Raw genomic sequence first — 9,820 nt, forward strand, 5'->3', positions numbered from 1 at the left:
TGTTGATTTATCTTCACTCGTGTTTATCAACCTGACGGCAACAGCGATCCAGCGAGGTGACCTCCATTGTCAGGTGTTTATGTACTGTAATGTAGACTGTCGGCCAGAGCAGGAGGGGAAGAGACTTAACTAAACAAATGACAGTACAGAGAGGAGAGGGGGTTGGCCGTTGCTCGCCATCTTACGGCTGATGTACAGTAAAGTAATCTGGCTGTTTTGGGTGAATAAACACTTGCACAAGTATCGTTTATGTGTGTTAAGTTCGGTCTCATTCGCCAACTTCTTTATCCTGGAAGTAGCAATGGGCGACCAACTGAACGTCACTTTGAGTAAACTTGTAGATTTCTCTGGGTTTGAACATTGTTGGAAACATTTGGGATAAAGCACACACTTCACTTCAAGTCTATAACAAAGGTCTAGTCGTTTTCTGACATTTTTATGCAGAATTCTTACATACTTTTATCTTTAACAAGACAAACAGGCCCATCACAAAGGAACAAAATCAAAAGGTTGCCTAGTGGTGCATCCTGTAAATGAGTTATTATCAAATGTTAATAAAAACAGGTAGAATTCAAATAGAACAATAATTATAAACTATGAAAGAAAAATATTAACTTCAAAATATGAACCAAAATTAACAATGTGTGCAAAAACTTGAACTGAGACATCTACAGCTCCATCAGAGCCTTGATGTCATCAATGCGAGACGTTTTTCTCTCAGAGTTCGTGGAGCCAAAAGCCTTCTCCACCAGGTCCTGCTTCCCCCTCTGGATCGCCACCATCTTCTCCTCTACCGAGTCTTTCACAATGAACTGTAGCAACAGACAGACACAAAATGAAAATACAGATATAAGCAAAATGTTCCAGTCAGTGATGTCTCCCACGTACCTACAAGTATGGAGTAAAATGGACAGTATAGAACTTGCTAAGGAAACCTGAATGCCTTTCCACAGACACGAAATGCACTAAGCTTTCGCTGCAGCGCCTAACAACACTACAAACACAACAGTGTTCTAGTTTTCTGACCTTGGTCACGACGACTTTCCTCTTCTGTCCCAAACGGTGGCAGCGGTCAATACACTGCTCCTCAGTAGCAGGATTCCAGGCCTAAAACACACAGTTCATTACAAGCGAAAATGCAATTCAGAAACACTTTGTTATTCAGCATCTCTTTCTGTGTGATCTAATTTTTTTATGATCAAGATTGTGTAGATAATGGCCTTAACATCAGGAGGTTATCTTTGTTTAATGGCTGTCCACACCAAGAAAGATTACTACGATGATAATGATAACGGTGTGGGCTTTCACACAGATGAACGATACGTTTCTGTAAACAGTGGTGCCAGGTATGCACTGTGCAATCCAGGTTTGTTGTTACTGCTGTGTGTACAAATAAAGTCCCAGAAGGGCCTGAACTAGTACTTACAGGGTCCATGAGGAAAACACGCGAGGCGGCCGTCAAGTTAAGCCCCACCCCTCCTGCTTTGAGTGACAGAAGCATGATGACAGGACTGTCTGCCTCAGTGCTCTGAAACTCCTCGATGACCCGAGTCCTCTTCTTTTGGCTCATGGTGCCATCCAAGCGCACAAAACTGAAACCATGCTCTCTGGTGAAGAGAAGGACAATTACTGCACTGCTATCAGATCTCTAGACCTCTGAAAAGGCCTTAACCTCCACTCTGAATGCGTGTACTACCTCAGTGGAGTCTCCAGAATGGTGAGGAAGCGTGTAAACTGGGAGACGACCAAACATTTGATGCTGCTATCTTCACATCGCAGCCTGAGCAGGTTTCCCATCAGAGCCTGCACCTGCAGGGACAAAAACAAACATGGAACAACACGGCTATCAGGCGGTAGCATACAGTACCCATTTTCCATTGCTGTCACACTGCTGAAAATGACTTTTTGAATGATTCTGAGACGAGAATTAGGGACAGTCGCAAAAAATACCAGTGTCAGAAGAGCTACTAAATGGGCAACAAGTTATGAAAAATGGCGGTTTGCATTTTTTTTTTAGAAGTCTACAGTGTTTTCACATTATTTTGTCAGTTCTGCAGCCTCAGTAGAGAATATGCAGTGTACCTTCGAGCTTGTCCTCCACTTCTCAGAGTTTGGAGTGTTTTCTTCCTCCACTTCCTCCTGTGGAAACTCCACCAGCTCACTGGTCTTGATCTCACTTCGACAGAGAGGACAGCGCGCCGTTTCCTACGCACAGAGACACAAAAGGAAAAGATGGATCTGTTAATGATCAGCAGCCTTGGGAAACTGAGGTAAAGATTATCCACTGAGAGCAACGCATGTACCTGCTCGGTGCTGATAACCTGGGCAATGCAGGGCCGGCAGTAAACATGGGCGCAGTGTGTGATGACGGGTAGACTGACTGAGTCCAGACACACAGAGCACTCCTCATCAGAGCCGCTGGCCAACACCAACCGTAGCTTCTCTATCAGACGCTCCCGCAGTTCTGCAGGCGTCGCTGCAGCACCTATAGACAAAAGATTAATACATTTAAACGTTAAAACGATGACAGAGGAAAGAAACCATGTATAGAGGCCAAAGATGTAGCCACAACTGAGGACACTGATGTCAAATTTGAAGGTTTACAATGACATAAAAAGGAGTTTATAGTCCGGGATTACACAGATTATACATGCTGGGTTGGCATTACATATTCACCTCCTCACAGTTTCTATGCTCATTAAACAGGGCTGGTAAGAAATATGCCTCAATTTTAACTTTGTATTCTCTTATCAGCTGCAAGAAGTGAAGAACCAAAGTTGTTAAGCAAAGACCAGCATGTGACAGGTGATTTTCAACAAATTATGTGTGGTATGTGAATGTATTCTGCCTTCTCCACCAGGTCCAGGGTTCAGAAGCTATACTGTACCCAGGTCTGAGAGTGTTTTTGCTAGCAGGTCTGGGTGGCAGCAGTGCTGTCGAAGCCTCATCAGGATGGCCAACACATCAGCGTAATTCCTCAAGACCGTCCCTTCAGCCATGTATCTACACACACACAAACAGTTAAGACAACTATGTCAAAATGGCCTCATCAACTAACTATTGTTGTAACGGATGATGATTTCTGTCATGTCGTCGATTCATTCAATGCACATGTTCGTAAACAATGACACATACTTGCGGATGGTGTTTCTTCCCTCATTGCGTGCCAGCTCGTACTCCTCTCTCTCCGTCCGGCTCAGCTCGACCTGCTCCACACAGACTGTCTTCTCAGGCAGGAACACCAGGGGGCGCCCATTCACCTCACTGGTCTTGGTCCGCCGCAGAGTGATGCACTTCACCAGTGTCTGAAGGTTCCTGCGCACAGTGTCAATTGTAGTATGACATATGCTTGCATGTTGACCACAATTACAACATTTCATCCTACCCTCGCTCAGGATGAGTGTTTATTAGCATATCCAGGTGCCCTTTAAAACAGCAAACAAGTCATAATCATAGGAACACTTGAAAGTCTTCAGTAGTAATGTTACAACTTAGATGTCTGATACATTATTACAACTTGAAGTGTTAACATAGACTATTCTACCATCTAAAATGAAAAAAAGTGCAGGCAGCACAGTCAGCACATTGGACATCCCCTTCCTCTTTCCGGTTCCTCTCAAATAACCTCCAAGATGCCTCCAAAGGGCCAAGACCGTGGAAGCTCAGAGGGCATGTCAGCCATGGACATGGTCACATTGGCAAGAGTAAGAGTTACAGAAAGCATCCTGAGGTCATGGTTATGCTGGTGTTATCACCACACAATAAACTTCAACAACCTCTAACATCATCTGGGGTACTTTGGTAAGGTGAATATGAGACATTACCGCCATCAACCTTGACAAGGCTTGGACGCTGGTGAGCGAGCAGAGCTATGGCTAGAAGCCTGAAGGATCTGCCCCCATCCCCCCCCAAAAAAAATCTGCTCGTCACTGTTCGCTTACAGCCAATAGCGCCCTCTATTGTATTATTACTACTCTGCAGCAGTGTAACATGATATATCTGTGGGCACTCACTGCACGCCGGCCCTGTCTCCCAGAGTAACAGGTCTCTGGATCACTCTGTTCCACCACTCTTTCACATCGAAGGGCTTCAGACGCAGGAAGGCCAGCAGCATCCACAGGTCCTTCACACTGTTCTGGATTGGCGTACCTGGAGGGATGGACAGTCAGTCAAAACTAGTGTTCATGGTGGATTATTATCATCGAGCCCAAGAATGTTTGTGTATTTATATGTTGGACTATCTATGTGTGTGTTAAGGTTCAGTAATACCTGACAAAATCCAGCGCCGCTGAGCTTTTAAGTCGAGCACAGCCTTACTCATCTGCGCATTGGGGTTTCTTATAATGTGTCCTTCATCCAGCACAATCCTCAGCCAATTGATCCCATGGAGCGGACTCTTAGTCTGAAAGGGAAATGAACATATTAACATTTCTCAACTGAAGAGTGACATGAATGAAACATACAGTCCATTAAATGATCAGTGGATCAGCACAGTCTGCACCACCACATTAGCTTTGTCTTCCATTTGAACACATTGGCTCACCTTGCAGCTAAAGTCTGCACTGAGGACGTTGTAGGTGGTGATCACGACATCCTGAGAGGACAGAAACTTCTTGCTCCTGTTGCGAGCTGAGCCGTAATACAGATACACATTAAGCTTCACGTCAGGGCGCACATGCTGCTCAAACTGGTCCTGTGCACACATACAAAAGGACAGAGGAGAAAAACATGACGCATGCTGAATCCAGGAGCTTTCACTTTATCCACCTGTATCATCAAGCTAATGAGCAGGACAGTATATAAAATAAATTCAGTGAGAGGATGAGCATCTTTTTTTGTGTGTTTTGCGGTGTTAGTTGTATTCCTACCAGCCAGTTGCTGAGCACAGACAGTGGGGCGATGATGAGAGTCGTTCTTGCTGATAAGTCTTCTGCACTTTCAATGATAGAGGATTCCACACCTGCGCATTCAAAAAAGTGCATTAACATCTCCAATACCACAACAGCATAAATGAATACAGTAAGTGAAAACAGCAGGTATAAATATACTCAAACTCACTGATTGTTGGAGTGGCTTTCTTGGCAGTTTTCTTCTTTTTTGGGCCTGCATCTGTCGCTGAGCCACCCAGTGCTGCAGCAAAGTCCAGATCCTCCAGCAATACTGGGGCCTCTACACAGGAAGAATAATGATTCAAACAAAATGTTAAAAAAACAATAGTGCCTTCAAGATACACATATTACAGTGCACAAATACAAGAAGATTACTGGTCTTGCACCTTTACTGGGCTTTCGCTTGGTGGCTTTCATCTTTCCTTTGCTCGTACCTGCAAATGGAGAAGTCAGGTAAAACATAAACCACAAAATCTGCGGAACAAGACAAAAGATGCAAACAGCAGGTACAGACATTTAACAGTTAAAAGGTGATATACATAGAGATGACACATCCGATGTCCTTTTTTGTTTCTTTTCTTTACTCTTTGAAAAAGCCTCCTGTGGACTAATGTTGCAAATTATCATCTCTCTATAACTAACTTGTACATCTGGTGCTTGTGCATGGTTGTATATTGCAGCACCAATGTTACTGTTGTGTCCATGTCAAATAAATCAACTAAACTAAAACATGGAGATGAGAATTGGTTCTTACTTACTTTTATCTGGCTTGTCCACAATCTCCACTACATCTGAATCATCAGATATCACCTCCACCTGAGGACTGACCCACACAGGACAATATCAGCCCAAGTAAGAAGAAACTTAACTGATTCCAGTGAAGAAATTCAGAGAGACAAAATACAAAAAGCGATGAAGGGAGCTAAATTAATAATACCACTCAATGGCCTCAATCATTGTTACATTTTACAGATCAGGAGTGCACTTGTATAGAAAGACTGATGGGAAAATTAATGGAAATAAGTTCAGATGCGATTCTTTTGCATTTTTTTTTTTCAAATAACACTTACAGGTCTGAGCGTAGAGAACCAGCTGCTGCTGTATCACTCGCTCCTGCACTGGTGCTTCCTGAAACAAAGATGCAACATCACACACACAGGCACAAAGAAAAATAAAGGAAGACTGAGGCATGAGGCAGAAAAAAAACAAACAACGGCAGTTAACTTATGGGAAGTTGTGAATACCTTCCAGTTTGGAGGCCATCTGTGATTTAGTTTTGGCTTTGGTGGGCGAGGCCTGCTCCTCCTGCACACATGTAAACAAACGATTTATAATGGTTGAACGCAAGACACTAAGACATGGTTAGTACAGAAAATTCAAGCACTTCAAGGTACCATAACCAAATATTTCTAGACTCTCAAAGCCCAATCATCACATCTAAAACAGAAAAAATAACAAACAGCTACACTTACACATTTCTCCACGGGAAGAGGCTTTCCTTGGTGAAAGTTGGTGAGGATCAGAGCAATGGTTGTCAGAGTTTTTCCCTGGGAAACACGAACAGGGGCTTTAGCGTTGAATTAGGTCAGCTTAGATCGCAGCAGTGTGAATACCGTTATTGTGGTAAATGTCGTTTCATCTTTTCTTCATTTAATTGGAGATAATCTGACCAAATCACATCACGGGCTAATGTACAAATCAACTTGTAATCCACCAATTAACCTCTTTTTAACTGTAATGATATTACATCACATAAAAGGAACACATTTAGAAAGTGGGTGTGTGTGTTACTCACCAGTCCCATGTCATCTGCCAGTATCCCCCCACGAACTCTCTCTGGTATTTCTTTGGCAGAGAAACAGGTGAGGCTGTTATAGTAAAGCTCGCCTCTCTTCTCCCAGAAGGGTGGCAGCCCCGATTTGTTTTCTCGAGCACACATCCAGGACAGCGCCTGCTTCTGGTGAGGCAGGAGAGGAGTACCAACGGCCTGCAGAGAAAAAGGGCTGCATGTTCACATTAAAGCTGCACTCTGATAGAAATGCACAGCAACTTTCAGACTAAGAGGTGAGAAGCAGTCTCTCCAAAAACTGAGCAAGAAAGAGAAGGGAGGAACGAAGAAGACATGCATAGTTTGTTTCAATTATGTCACAGACATTCAGCTGATGCTATTATCCACAGTCACCTTCAATGTGCCCAATTTTAGATTAAGCCTTAGCAGCATTACAAACGACCAGCAGCAAGGAGTCTTAGCTGAGACAGTTTCATTCTTTTAAAACAGACTTTTGGGCACTGTTTTCAATTAACTGGACATAATAAAGAATCCGTGGTTAAAAACGATAAGAAACATCATGCAATCATTCGTTAATGACCCAAATGCTGACCACAAAGAGATACACACAATGCAGACAGATCAAATAAATACCTTGGCTGCTTCTTTCTCTCCATCTTTACTCTCCATTAAGCCTTCAAAAAGGTTGTCAAATGAATTTCTCAGCTGAAAAGAGAAGACGATGTGTGTAAAAAAAACTGCTGGCTCATGCTTTACGCAAGTCTGTTTCACAATGTTTGGAATAAAACTGCAAATGTAAAGTCATCCCACATAATTTCAGCATAAAAACAACAATGAATTCTTTATGCACTAAAAAGTCTAAACAATAACAGGATTTTGAAAGCTGCAGTTAACTAACAATGATGTGTTTATACATTCAGCTGACTGTAAATATTTTAACTGGCAGTGCTGTTACCCAATTTTACTGTCCACTAAACCGAAATCCAGTTTGCTGTCTACCGTTTGCCTGAATCCATGTAAGTGCATCATTAGTATATTACCTCCTGTGCAGTCAGTGGGATTGTTGAGCCTTTTTTTGACAGCAATGCAAGGACACCTTGATTCATACTATTATAGGTTTTCTGAGTTGCACCTGAAATCAAACACATACACACAAATAAACAGTGACTGTGACTGAAAACTGACTGTTTTTAATGCAACAATGTGAGCTACACGGATAAATATGAGCGCTTTTACATCAGGAGGAAAGTGAGATTCAGACGGTTGAGTGTGTTTGTACCTGTTGTACCTCCGCTTCCACCTGCGTTCAGTTTAAATCCTCGACGTGCCATGAATTCATTCACAGTTGCTTTGCTCTCTTCTTTGCCCCAGAATGACAACATCACTGGCATGGTGAACGAGTTGTTTGTCCCCGAGGGCACCACCCTGAAAAGTATCCGCACAAAATCACACACTGTTTTCTTCCCACTGTAATCATGATGGACTTGAGCTTAGATATCATCTTAAAACCACTGAACGATAAACAGATATTCATTTTTAGCTGTCAATAGCAGCCATTTCTGTCCGTCTGTCTGACAATCTACTCACCCCTCTACTTTAGCCAAATTGTTGTCCATAACATAGGCCATAGCTGCTGCCAGCTCCCGCTTGATGTGACCTACTTGGTTGCCATAAATGTTGGCGACCATCACGGCATTCCTGTCATGTTGATTCTGGGGCTGTCGCACTAAACCGACCATTTCCCCTCGATTTACCTATGAATGAAACACAGATGAGTTTAAGGTTTGGTCAACCTCCACTAGGTGGTAAATACATTTTCATCAGTGACTCTGATTGATCCTCACCACCCCTGTGTAATATCTAAGGCCGACCACGGTGCCTCTTAGGTGGCCAAAGAGCACGCTGCCATCGGCCTCCGGCTCCTGAGATACTGCAGCTCTGAGGAGCTGTAAGAGAGTCTCTGTAGTGTTCTCATGGGGGTCTGTGAAGAGGTCCACCTCGCCGGACCTGTCCGAACCGAACCTCCACCTGCCGGAAAACATGGCACCTGGAGCACGCACAGAAACACATCCACAAACAGGCAGACAGAAGGTCATAGGTATGTTGAAGTAAACATGTACGTACTACTGTGATCCTACCCTCTCACTGAATAGTGCAGAAACAAGTGATGTTGGGGCGGAGTGGCTGAGACAGAGACACCATTCATCCTAATACAAGACACTGAACCATCAACATGATTTTATGTTATTTTAAGGTCAAAAAGTCACATGAGGATGCTTTAAGATAGAGCAGCATCAGCTGATGACACAAGCCATGACCACCTAACCTTTGGGTGGGCAGACTGTAGGAAAAGTTGAAGAAGCTGGTGCATACTTCTTCACATTAGACGCATAGTATGAGGTTTACATGCAGAAACTAGCATGAATTTATCCCTACACTGGAACAAAATGTTGTTGAACAGCAAAGCAAGCTGGCCAAATGCCTTACATGTGTTTCCCTACAGGCTTATGAGCTATTCAGTCACAACTGTGGTGCATAACCGCTCAGATAAGGTCGGCTAATGTTAGCTAGTTAATATAAGATAAAGAAAACTACATTAACATTAACGCTACTTGGAAGCTAGCTAACCTAACGTTTGGGTTAATAGGGTTTGAGGCTGTTAGCTGGTCGTGGGCTATTTCTACTATAAATGTACATATAAACAATTACAGAGTGTGTAATTTATCTCTTATAAACAACGTCTTACCTCCTTCTCCTCGGTGGTTGTCGACTTTTCAAAAGAGGACCGTAATTTGGTGCCTCAGCTCCGTTTCTGTTGCTAATGTTTTTAAATCTCGAAGCATCAAGTGACAGTTATAATACAACTTCCGGTAGTAGCCTCCAAAATAAAAGTAAACACATCATGTTAAAATAGTGCCTGAGTAAAAGTCTGAAAGTATCAGACATTAAATGTACTTAAGTATCATTTGTATTGTACGTGTAATGTAATACTCATTTTACAGCTTAATATTTGGCTTGGTTTTAGATGAATATTGTATTTTTGTTTATACTTTTATATAAATAAAATATGCAGCTGATGAATATCTTTGGATTTTGAATAATAAGCAATCGCAATATGTCAATCAAGAAAACAACAAGAAAA

At 42.6% G+C, this 9,820-nt stretch overlaps 1 protein-coding gene across 1 annotated transcript; it reads right to left on the reverse strand.

The window, feature by feature from the left end:
• Positions 1-420: 420 nt before the first annotated feature.
• Positions 421-9,530, reverse strand: LOC311273960 (helicase-like transcription factor). Its single transcript, XM_084381307.1, has 25 exons — positions 9,425-9,530; positions 8,523-8,725; positions 8,266-8,432; positions 7,958-8,103; positions 7,719-7,810; positions 7,312-7,383; positions 6,685-6,876; positions 6,362-6,436; positions 6,134-6,194; positions 5,960-6,017; positions 5,648-5,712; positions 5,276-5,323; positions 5,059-5,169; positions 4,869-4,960; positions 4,544-4,693; positions 4,270-4,402; positions 4,014-4,149; positions 3,136-3,315; positions 2,888-3,003; positions 2,304-2,485; positions 2,083-2,205; positions 1,697-1,809; positions 1,427-1,607; positions 1,027-1,107; positions 421-812 (listed from the first exon to the last, which is right to left on the reverse strand). Exons 2-25 carry the CDS (start codon positions 8,718-8,720, stop codon positions 669-671), a joined length of 2,916 nt encoding a protein of 971 aa, XP_084237433.1. The 5' UTR covers positions 8,721-8,725; positions 9,425-9,530; the 3' UTR covers positions 421-668.
• Positions 9,531-9,820: the final 290 nt, after the last annotated feature.

This window comes from Pagrus pagrus, assembly GCF_965226575.1.
Source record: "Pagrus pagrus genome assembly, chromosome: 18".
NCBI classification, from domain to species: Eukaryota; Metazoa; Chordata; class Actinopteri; order Spariformes; family Sparidae; genus Pagrus; species Pagrus pagrus.

What these genes read in the sequence shown, in the direction of transcription:
- LOC311273960 (XM_084381307.1), bottom strand. Translation starts at nt 8,720, where the DNA reads ATGTTTTCCGGCAGGTGGAGGTTCGGTTCGGACAGGTCCGGCGAGGTG. An exon ending in GGTTCTCTACGCTCAGACCT is followed by an intron (nt 5,713 to 5,959) that starts GTAAGTGTTATT and finishes TGTGTGGGTCAG; the next exon opens with TCCTCAGGTGGAGGTGATAT. An exon ending in CTGTGCTCAGCAACTGGCTG is followed by an intron (nt 4,694 to 4,868) that starts GTAGGAATACAA and finishes ATGTGTGCACAG; the next exon opens with GACCAGTTTGAGCAGCATGT.